General features: G+C 33.7%; 1 protein-coding gene across 3 annotated transcripts in view; it reads left to right on the forward strand.

Annotated features, from left to right (window-relative positions):
• Positions 1-12,326, forward strand: part of ODR4 (odr-4 GPCR localization factor homolog) — a 34,761-nt gene that overhangs the window by 4,183 nt on the left and 18,252 nt on the right. For all 3 annotated transcript variants that reach the window (XM_045536181.1, XM_045536182.1, XM_045536180.1), the window contains exons 2-9: positions 15-135; positions 1,312-1,446; positions 4,461-4,556; positions 6,756-6,862; positions 7,910-7,946; positions 8,754-8,894; positions 10,416-10,511; positions 11,647-11,712. In XM_045536181.1, the coding sequence (XP_045392137.1) occupies positions 37-135; positions 1,312-1,446; positions 4,461-4,556; positions 6,756-6,862; positions 7,910-7,946; positions 8,754-8,894; positions 10,416-10,511; positions 11,647-11,712 (777 nt within the window). In that variant the 5' untranslated portion in view covers positions 15-36. The remainder of the gene's footprint in view (positions 1-14; positions 136-1,311; positions 1,447-4,460; positions 4,557-6,755; positions 6,863-7,909; positions 7,947-8,753; positions 8,895-10,415; positions 10,512-11,646; positions 11,713-12,326) is intronic.

Genomic DNA, 12,326 nt, shown 5'->3' on the forward strand with positions numbered 1-12,326 from the left:
TTCTTATAATTTAGGAGATTGAATTAGTTATCAATAATGGGAAGAACCTACATTGTGGAAGAGACTGTTGGCCAGTATCTTTCAAACATCAATCTCCAAGGAAAGGCTTTTGTCTCTGGCCTTTTAATAGGACAGGTATGTATCTTTTATTCTGAATTTATTGATGTACAAATAACCTGTTTATTTAAAGTTAAAGGATGCAATTTAACAGCAAACTCAAGGTTGGGAGATATGAGGATGGGATGTAGAAGAAGTAAATTTAAAGTGGATTGTTGAGGCAATATGTGGAGCATAGGACAAATTAGCCCAGGTTGGCTCAAGTCAGAACACATTCCCTTTGACCATGTAGAAGCAATTTATAGTGTAGAAACTGTAGAATTAGAATTTTTATTGACCAGATAATTTACATTTTATTGTCTTTCCAAAGTATTTTGTACTCTCTTCTAATCTTTATTAATTCCTGGTTATCTAATTCTTTAGATAAGAAGCTTTTGATACTTTTATTCCCATTCTAATTTGTCTTGTCTTATTTCAGACTTGTGACAAGAGTGTTCATATTTTTGTTAAATGCTGTAGTACCTTTTATTATTGAAATTTTTTTAAGTTCATTAGAGAGAAGGAGAGAAAGGGATTAGGGGAAATTTGGAAATTAGACAAATTCTATTTTCCTCATAGAGTTAAGTCTTAAAAATACATAAAATGGAACAGAGATTTGGACACTTTGAAAAAAGCATAAGCAGCTTTATGTACTGATTGATTATAATTGAAAGAAGAATATGTCAATCAGCAGTATAAAACAAAAAAAAAAAAAGGAGAGTCCCAAATCCCCTTTGTTATTTGGTGGACACATATGTACAAGCTTCCCACTATCATCATTTCAATTAAAGTAAGGTACACAACGTCATTTGTTGCTTTATTTTACTGAGATTTTATATTTGCTAAACATCCAATCTGTTTAAATTATTTATAAAATAATTATAATAGCTAGAAAATTGACTAAGCATATACCTTTTAGTTAATGCAGTTCATTCACTCATCCAGTAAACCATTTTTAAGGACCACTGTATGATTCACATTTGGGATGTCCAAATAAATAAGAAGCTGATATTAAATACATTAAAAGATAACATGTAAGGGCAGTGTGAGGCTGTCCTTGGAAATTAGTTTCCCTGCAGAGGCTATTAATATTATGAATATTAACAGTTTAACCTGCTACAAATATTACTCAGTTTTTGCATGTTATAAGAGCTAAGACATCTGATTCCTCAATCAGATATCACTCTAATAAGCTTCTATAATTTGTTTTTGAAGTGTTCTTCACAAAAGGATTATGTGATTCTTGCCACTAGAACGCCACCCAAAGAGGAGCTAAATGAGAACCTCAAACATCCCAAAGCTAAGTTGGATAACTTGGATGAAGAATGGGCCACAGAACATGCTAACCAGGTCATCTTATTTGTCTCTCCGTATAGTTAAGTTTGTGTTTATCTGACTAACAACAACAAAAAAAAAAGCACTTTCTTCTCAGGTTACTTGACTAGGATTTAAGAGTACTCATTCTTAAGTTTTCAAAACTTGTAGAATATATCAAAAGTAGAAGTATTTTCTACTCTCTTTCATCCATGATTATATTTTCTATTCGTTGATTTACCTGTGTCTAATTTTAAAAGTGCATTTTCATACTTGAAGTTAAGTAACCCAAGATTACATAGCAATTAAGTGGTAGAACTGGGATTTTAACCCAGACAGCATAACTTTAAAGCCTTTGCTCTTAAATGTTATGCTTTTCCAGTGTTAACATTTGTTCATTGTGTTAGTTTATGAATTTTTTTAACCTGTCTCCTGTTATCAGTTACTTAGCTTGTTTCTAGCTTTTTTTTTTACTTAAAAATACTAATTAGTGATAATATTGTTGATGGTCAGATTGTTTAAAGGATTAATGCTAGGCACTGTGGGAATAAAAAGATGATTAAATTCTTTTTAAATGCCCTTAGAGAATTTATATTTTAACCAAAAAGAAAGACATTATTAATAATACCAACTATAAAAAATGAAAAGGTAGAAAAGTACTATAGGAATGTAAAGAGGAGTGATTAAATAACTGCCAATGGTTAGATTCAAAATAGCTACAAAGAAGGCTCTGAACTTGAAGAATGAGTAGGACTTTGCCACAGAAGTAGTCAGGGAACATGTAGTATCCAAGGACAGTATGGATAAATGACACAATGTCACAAAAGTAAAAGATGTTAGGAGGATAGCAAGCAATTATGTATACTTGAAACACAGGGTATGTAGAAGAATGTAGTTAGAGATAAGACTAGAAGAAGCTGGTTTATGGGTTTTTTTTAATGCAATCCTAGCTCCATGGTAGACTTTCAGAGCTTCTTATTTTGAGAAAGGGTTAGGGTGAATGACTTGCCGATAATTTAGAATGTAACTTTGTTATCTTGGTACAGTGTAAATGGAGGGTAGGCAGACTGGAAACAGAACAAAAAACATAGTTACAGCAATGGTCCAAAAGAGGATGATGTGAACCTAACCTAGACTCTGAACTTTGTGAGATCAAGAGTCACATCTGTTTTGTTTATAGCTATATCCTGAGTGCCCAGCACAGTATTTCTATAGTTTATAATGGGAACTCCAAAATCCTGGATAAATGAGTGCATCAATAAAACTAATACATTGGGCTAGAACTTCATTGTGGAGAATGAGCTATAATGAAGAAGATTTAGTGATCAGGTAGATTGGGAGTAAAGAGACATAGGGAAAGAGTATCTAAAGATGAATGAGATTTTTGGCCTGGGTGTTTGGGGGATAGTGTTGCCATTATATAAGGAGGAAACAAATTTAGAGTGTGTGAGATGGAATGATGAATAAATTAATCCACTTAAAAGTATTTATTGAATGAATTATATCATCTAATAAAGAATGTTAGAGTAAGATAAAAATATAATTATTTCTTTCTCCAATCAACTTTAAATCTTTTAAAGACACAAACGTGTTTCTGTGTGCATACACATAGACATGTATTTGTGTTTATGATGGGGACAGTATATAGTTATAAAAACAAATCCAAGAAATATTTAATATTATTATCTTTGTGTTGCTATAAAGGAATACCTGAGACTGGGTAGTTTATAAAGAACAGAAGGTTAATTTGGCGTTTGATTCTGCTGGCTGGAAGATTGGGCACCTGGTCAAAGCCTCAGGCTGCTTCCACTATGGCGGCATGTGCAGAGATGAGATGGTGAGAGAAGCAAGAGCCAGGGAAGAGGCTGCCAGGCTCTTTTTTACCAACCAGCTTTCATACAGGGACAAATAACAGCGAGAACTCACTTACCCCCTCCCTAAGGGAGGGCATTAATCTATTCATGAGGGATCCGTCCGTATGACCCAAACACCTATTATGCTGTGTTTTATCCAACATTGGGGATCAAATTTCAACATGAGGTTTAAGGAGACAAACATCCAAACTATAGCAACTGTCTTCTAAAGTAAATATTAAATATTTTAAAGTTAAATTCCCAGTGCTTGTAAATAACTTCCTATTTTAATTTTGCTTTTGGTCTCCTATAAAATGTTATATTGTATATACATACACACACACAGAAAGAATAAATGAATTTATATAGTGACTTAGATTAATCTTTTTCCTTCTACAAGGAAATGATTTTATGTGTTAGTGATTTTGAAAATATATGCAGGTTCCCTGTACTAAATATGAAAATCTTGTCAAATTTGTGTTACTATACTAAATAGAATTTATAAAATCAGAGGGAACCACAAGCAGACATAATGCAAATAAAATACATTAGAGATTAGACACTAGTGTCTAATTTTCTAAGACTAAACTTTGTGATTGTTTGCTTATACATTAAGTAAACAAAAGCTGACCAAAGAACTCTGCTCTCTGAATATAGACGGCAGAAGAAAAGCCATCTATAAAAATACAAGGTTGTGTATAAGGTCCACGGGAAAACTACCCCGAAGTCCGATGGGGGCTCAGAGATCAAAGGATCAGGGAAGGCAGCTTCCTCCAGCTGACTTTGAAGTATTCAATAGAGGTCAAATGTATAAAAATGTAAGAGAAAGTCAGTTCAGGCCAAGGAAACAGCCTGAGTAAAGGCATAGAGTTAGAAAGCCTAGGGATATGTGTGCATAACAGTGAGTAGCTTTTGGCTGATACTTTAATTATTTCAGAGAAAGTAGTGTCAAACGAGGCTCTGATTGTCAGATTGACCAGATTCTAAAAAGTCTGATATACCAGTCTTGTTCTTAGGAGAAAGAGGTTTATTTATTGATGTAGCTAAAAGATGTTGTTATCAGATGGTTTTATTTGTAAAGTAGTTTTAAGTTAAAAATCTAAGGACACTCTGAGAAGATATTTAGTTTCTCAAGCAGAAAAGAATGCCTATAATGCCAAATGCTTTTATTAGCTAATACATTATTTCTATTTTTAGGTATCCAGAATGCTACCAGGGGGACTTTTGGTTCTTGGAGTATTTATTATTACTACTCTAGAACTGGCAAATGATTTTCAAAATGCCCTGCGCAGAGTAAGTCTGATATATTTGATAAGATCAGAGTTACATGTTATTTTCATTGACTATGAGTATATACAATAATGATCCTAGGCATATTTAGGTTTGTGTTCCGTATCCCTTATGCTGGAATTATGTTGAAACAGCTTTTTCTACCCAATCGCTTAGATATCGTGAGTGGAATAAATGTAAATATTTATATTTCCAATCAGAGCTATCTTTATTTTAAAGATAATTTCTAACTATTATTAAACAAGTTACAATGCTTTAACAGTTTTTCTTGTGCAATAGCAGTATTCTGCTAGATCTTACATTTAGTAACAAGTGATTGCTAGTATGTAAAATTAATAGGTGCTGAGACTCTTCACCTTCTGTTCCATTCTCTTAAGATTTTGAGAGTAAAACACAAAGAAACAACAATCAAATATTTATTTTGTATTCCTGGACAGAGGATCTATCCTGAATCCACTGTATCTTTTGCTTTATTGCTATATCAGAGAATTGGTTATCATAGTCTAAAAATAAATATAAAGGTCCACAACGTGTTTTTCCTTAAAACCACACCTAAGGCAAACTCTGTGCAGCCAGTTTTCTTGTCTTTTAGTATTCAAGATCCAAATGAACTTTCAAAAGGGTATTTTATAACCCCAAGAAAAGAGGGTCTCATAATCTTGAAAAGTGTAGAACCTCACAGAATCCCCCCAAAACTTTTTTTAGATAAAAATGTGTAGGTAAGAACTCCAGATTCTATTGTTTCTTTTGGTTTTGTAACTTCTGTCAGATGTCCCACCCTAAACGTTTGATTTTTGCACCTAAGGGAGTAAAAGAAGAAAATGGTGATAGTCTCCTCCCTGGCAAGTTGTTCAATCTTCTGCCAGTTTTGTCATTTTAAGTAAATTTACCTCTTTCACAGTTGTTTATCCTCTTTGGCACTTTGCAATTTAATCTAAATCTGTATGTATTTAATATTAATATTAATAGCATTGATTGTGCATCCTTTTGTGGTTAGATCTGAACTGAACAGGGTGAATGTGGGCTCAGGGCTAGAGAGATACAGTCAGATTCTTCATCCTTTTGCTTTTGTATCATGTGTTCCTAAGAATCACGTAAAACTTTAAAAATGCTATATCTCTGAAATTGTTCGATTTCAATGATCTAACTTTGTTTCTATTGGCTAGCATTGAGAGATACTGTGAGAAATAACCTTATAAAATTTGTCAACATCACCTGTGAGATTTATTGTTAAGAATGTCATTTATTATATTACATAATATTGTGTGTCTAGAAGAAATTTTTTTTCATACACTCATCAAGAAAGTTGTGCTTCTTCTGATCAATTATTTGTTTTCAGCCTATGGATCATTTTAATTATGTAACAAATTAGATGTCTCTATGCATGTTATTGTTAGAAAGCTTACAGCCAAATGTGTAACATCTTTTATATCAAGTGTGCATTTTTAAAATTCTTATTTCTGACATAAATTTATGTCACTATTCTGATTTTTTTTACTTTCCATTTAAGTTATTACTATATTTTATGTGTCCTTAGAGTTTACCTTAAATCTTTTCTGACATTTAAATAGGAAACACTGAATAGGTTACATGCTCCATTTTGGTAGTTAAAATCATTCATCTTTTTCATTCTAATTAAAATAGTCTCTTTTATATTTCATGTAAATGCTAGTTGCCCCAAATTAATTTTTCATATCCAGTTCTATTCAAAACCTAATTTTTTTGTAAATCCCTAAAAATGGAATCTAAACTGTTTAATGATGAGTTTCAGTCTTTATTTTGAAGAAAAGAAAAATTTGTGGTGGTACGCACCTATCTACTTTGGGGGCTGAGGCAGGAGGATAATTTTAGCCCAGAAGTTTGAGGCTGCAGTACACTGTGATTGGCCTGTAAATAGCCATTGTACTGTAGCCTGGACAACATAGCAAGATTCCAACTCTAAAAAAAAAAAAAAAAAAAAAAAGCTGGGCGTGGTGGCATGTGCATGTAGGCTCAGCTACTCAGGAGGCTGAGGCAGCAGGGTCACTTGAGCCCAGGAGTTCAAAACCAGCCTGAATAACATAGCAAGACCTTGTCTCAAAAAAAAAAAAAAAAAATTAATGATAGAAGCATGGAATTTTAAAGCATAGGGACATTATAATTGTCTTTTTTCCACGCTTACTTTTTTTTTTTCATTTTGCATTGTGTGTGTTTTTCTTTCAGCTGATATTTGCTGTGGAAAAGTCTATGAATAGAAAGAGACTATGGAATTTCACAGAGGAAGAGGTCTCAGAACGAGTGACACTTCACATTTGCTCTTCTACAAAAAAGTATCTTTTGTTTAGGGGTCTATGTTTAAACGTATATGGTACCAAAATAATATTCCTGCAAGTTTTTTCCCCCACTTATTTAAATCACCATTATTTTGAAAATAGGCATAGTTTTGTATGGTTTTTGGTAAATAACACGTGATTAGAGTTGCCAATAATAATACTAATAATGGTTAAATTATGTCCCAGGGTTATGCAGAGTTTGAGAACAATATTGCAAGGACTCGGGATTCTGAATGCTTTACCAGCTGTCTACCCTATACATCCAAGCACGATAGATCCCCTAGAGAGAGAGAAATGCCCAGCTGACAGCTTAGGCAAAGTAATGTTTTTATTATGTTAAAGTTTTTACCTCCAATTGCTATGGATAAAATGTGCAATTCAGAGCATAAATGTGCTGAGCTGGACAGTGTAGGACACCCAAGAAATTCTTATGTCTTTGGCCAAGATCAAGTGGCACTAGAAGCTAGTTACAGGGCCTCCTTAGCTTCTCTCCTCTGCATCTTGCTAGGGGTGGGCTGCCTGCAAGCAAGAGACAGCCTCACCAAAGGAGTAATGCAATTAAAGGGCCCAATCAATTAGGACTTCTGGAAGACTAAATTTAAAAAGTGACCATTCCCGCAGAAGCTCAGCTTTTAACTTCTTTGGTATTCACCTGGGCAGTTTCACTTCCAAGCCTTGTGAGCCAATGAACATTGCGAGGCTTGACCCAGTCTAAAACAGTGCCCCTTTCTGTTATGGAGGGGGTATAGTTGAGATAAATTTCACAGGTGCTTTCTTTCTATTCATTGTGATTAGCAGGATTTATAAATGGTAGGCAATAGTTTTCAAGAACTGAAAGTGTTAATAGTCAGAGCAATTTATGTGTCTGTGTATAATACACACGTTACATGTACACATATATATAGCTTTAAGTATATAAAGTGTTATGATTTTTGTAAGAACTCTTGGATGCATGTTTTTTTAATTTTAATTTTTTTATGATTTATATTCTTTTGATTATCAAGAATTCTTTTTTTTGGTCATTTCTATCCTTAATTAGTAAAGAATACTTTGTCGAACTTATGATGTCCATGATCCAAAGGTAAGAAAAATTACTTTTTAAAGATTTTTGTGTGGCAAACTATTTTTAAATTAAAATTCAACTTTATGTTTAGTTTTAATTATTTTGATTGCCATCACTTCCTATTGATGTCCACAGCCAATCGTAGTTTGTATTTTGAAATATGCACAATTTTATTGTAGGCAAGGAAAACTTACGGCTTTTTTAATTGTTAAAATATCTTTGTTAAGCTTCTCCTACCTTGTTTATGCATTTAGTGTTATATTTGAGAAGCTGATAGTAAAAATGACAGAGTACTTTTGATATTAATACCTGCAATGCCTAGGAAACAAGCTACTTGTATTCAGCAGAACCCAGACTAGCATTTTAACAAGGTGTCTAAAGCGAAGTGAGGAAGTAACTTTGCAGTATTGTTAGCAAGGATGGGACAGAAAGAAAAATGTCTGGCATCTAGTAGTCACTCAGTGATTATTTGCTTACATCAGGATCTTCAGAATTGATAACTGTGGAAGCTACAGGTGAAAGTTAGAAGAGCAAAGGACTTTTCAGAATTCTAAACGTGGAACTTTCTAATCCTTTTTGTGTCTGCCACTGGAGGGAGGAGGAGGGTTGCCAGGGTTGCTTAGGATGTACTGAAGAGTACTGAGCTGAATGCACGTGCTATTTTCTATTTACTCCTAATCTATAGCCCTTTGATCAAGGAATTTGCCTAAATATGTTGGATATCAGCTTGTATGAGTTACTAGGTTGTACACTTTTGTGTTTTATTGATCCTTGGGTTTTACCTAAATCACATCTATTTTATTTTTCTCCCTTCTCTACTGCTAGAGTTCAGCAAAACCAGCAGATTGGAAGTATCAAAATGGATTATCAACCTCATGGCTTTCTTTAGAGTGTACAGTTCACATTAATATTCACATTCCACTTTCTACTACTTCTGTCAGCTATACTTTGGAGAAAAATACAAAGGTATCAGGGTAAAATGAATTTTCTTTCATGATTGCTGAGTGAACAATCTACTTTTTATTATGGTTGCCTGTGTCATTCATTTTTTTTCTACTATTTTTTAATTTTTTTAAAAAATTTTTGTGTCATTCATTTTATAATCCTCAAAAATTGCATTCTACTTATAATAACATTGTTGTATGAGTGAGTTACATATTACCCCAGCCAGATTAGAAATATTTTTAGAGGTGGGACAATGTCATAATACTAGCATATTCAGTATTGTAGGTACCTACTAAATATTTATTAATTAGCACATGTAAAATGTAATTTTTTTTTTTTTTTTTTTTGAGACAGTCTCTCACCCTGTTGCCCAGGCTAGAGTGCAGTGGCATCATTATAGCTCACTGCAACCTCAAATTCCTGAGCTCAAATGATTTTCCTGCCTCAGCCTCCCAAATAGCTGGGACTACAGGCACCACACCCAGCTAATTTTTCTATTTTTTGTAGAGAAGGGGTCTTGCTCTTGCTCAAACTGTTTTTGAACTCTTGGCTTCAAACAATCCTCTGGCCTTGGCCTCCCAGAGTGCTAGGATTATAGGCATGAGCCATTGTGCCTGGCCCTTGTAAAACATAATTATGTAAAAAGCCATACGGTTTGGACTTTTAGCTTTCTCTTGGTCCTTAGTTTTGTTTTCCTTTTTCTAGTCCTTTTTTGCTTGTCTTTTTTCTTTTTTTTTTTTTTTCTTTTTCTTGAGATAGGGTCTCACTCTATCCCCCAGGCTGCTGGAGTACAGTGGCCTGATCATAGCTCTCTATAACCTCCTATTCCTGGGCTCAAGCAATCCTCCATTTCAGTAGCTGGCACTACAGGTGAATGCCACCACACCCAGCTAATTTTTTTATTTTCTGTAAATAGGGTCTCCTTAAGTGGCCCTGGCTCGTCTTGAAATTCTGGCCTTAAGTGATCCTCCCACCTCAGCCTCCCAAAGTGCTGGTATTACAGGTGTAAGCCACCACGTCCAGCCCTTTTTTGTATTTCTATACCATTCTTTTTATATCTCATTTTTCTTCCTTTTTTACACTAAAGAAGAAAAATGGAGGCTGGGTTCCTCTTTTTTTTTTTTTTTTTTTCTCTAAAAAGAAAAAAAAGATGAAGAAAATTGGAGCTTGCTTATTTTTTCCTTCTTTAATACTGCTTTATCTTATTCATTTGAGGCTCTTTTTTTCTCACTTTTTTTTAAAGATAGTGAACATTATTGAATTTTATTTAACTCTAGTCAAGTAGTTAATAAGCCTTCTGAGTTTGTGATACAAATGTTAGTTTGGCATAAAGATCAGAAAAAACTATTATAAAATATGAATAATGTACCAAAAATTGGGAGTATACTTTTTTAAATTTATGAAACTGGATTTAAATATTGTATTACTGATACTTAGGGATCTTATTAGTAATATTTCAGTGTATTATGTAGAAAAAAGTAGAGACTAGGGAGTTTAATTGTGATGACATTATATCTGAAAGATTTCTGTGTTGTATTTAAGAATGGACTTACACGCTGGGCCAAGCAAATAGAAAACAGTGTTTATTTGATTAATGGACAAGTTAAAGGTGAAGATTGTGACCTATTAGAGGGACAGGTGAGTTGAGAGAAAACCATCTTATAACATTATGTGTGCTTAAGGAAAAAATAAAAGATGACTTATCTTTAGTCCTTGCCTTCATGAAAACCAGTTTCATCTACTCATTTCAAAGTTTTTTTTTTTAAAGTAAAGGGCAAATGTTTTTCTCAGAAAATGATGGGAGGAGATTATTTCTGATGTTATTAGAATCCCGAAACCTAAAGTAGAGAGTATCTTCTGAATTCTCTCTAATCTTGAAATTGTAAACTGCTCACTTATCACTAAAGGCCACATGTTCTTCTGCCCTGACAGCTGTTTAAAAGCTACGGCCATTTTCTAAGAGGTGTCTGTATGGGCTTCCAAAATAGCTTTAATCTAAAGGAAGAGGCACTTTGATGATCTCTCCCTTTAAAGCAGGGGTCAGCAAACTTTTTGTAAAAGAGCCAAATAGTAAATGTTTTAGACTTTGCAGGCCATATTGTCTTTGTTACAACTATTTAACTCTGGTGGTGTAGCATGAAAGCAGCCACAGATGATATGTAAATAAATGATCATGCTTGTGTTTGAGTAAGACTTTATTTACAAAGACAGATGGCAGTGCAGATATTTGGCCCGGAGGCAATAGTTTCCCAGTCCTTGTTTTAGAGCTGTGGTCCCTAACACCAGGGCCACAGATCAGTACCAGTCCATAGTGTCTTGGTGATGGAGCTGCAGAGCTCTGCTACCCTGCCCCCACCATGCCTTACATGAAACTTAGGAACCAGGGGCCGCACAGCAGGAGGTGAGCAGTGGGCAAGTGAGTGAAGCTTCATCTGTATTTACAGCCACTCCCCGTGGCTCACACCACTGCCTGAGCTCCATCCTCCTCACTCCCCATTGTGAAAAAATTGTCTTCCATGAAACCGGTCCCTGGTACCAAAAAGGTTGGGGACCACTGCAGAGGACTGAAAGTAGGGAATTAAAGGTTTCTAAGAGTACACATTGATACAGAATACATAAAGTAACATTGTATAAAAAGCTAAATCAAAATATGTAATAAGACTTGTTTTTTCTCTTAAGTTATTTAGTATATGTAAGATAGTTTCTAAATTGTCTTTCATATTCCACTTATAATCTCAAAAGTCTAGCTTTTTAAATTTTGTGTTTTTTTCAGAAAAAATCTTCCAGAGGAAATACTCAGACTAGTCATTGTTTTGATGTCAGAGTGCTAACACAGTTGGTAAATATTTTAAAGTGCTACTTATTTTAAATTCACTGTTTCTTAGAATAACCATAACAAAATTGTTTCTGATTTTATGATTATAAGTAAAGAATAAAAGAATTTTAGAGATGTAAGAGACTGTATAAAATGTCTAGTTGTAGGGAAGTTATTCACAAGAAACATTAGTTTAGTAGAACCTATTTGGGTCTTTTGCCTTAACGCTATTAAACTTTTAACATCAAGTAGGTAGTGATTAAAAACATATACATATTCATATACATACACACATGTGTGTGCTACATGTATGTAAATAATTTGGGTTGTGGGTTTTATGAGTGAAGTCACAATTCTTAACAACTTAGAAGTAAAAGATGTATACACAGATGTGCAAAGAGTTGTCATATACTTAATTTGAAATAGATTTATATCTCCTCTGATTTGATAAAAATCACAAAATATTAGTAAGTTTTATATTTCTGTTTGGTTATATTAAATTACAACTCTCTTCAAAAATTTAAAGTTGGATATCTTGAAGAATAAAAAATTAAAGCCACTAATTATTTCTAAAAGTATACATGGCTTTGATTTTAAACCTGCTCGAAATTATCCTAATGAACAGACATGGGTATAAA

Source organism: Lemur catta, chromosome 23 (assembly GCF_020740605.2).
Source record: "Lemur catta isolate mLemCat1 chromosome 23, mLemCat1.pri, whole genome shotgun sequence".
NCBI lineage: Eukaryota > Metazoa > Chordata > Mammalia > Primates > Lemuridae > Lemur > Lemur catta.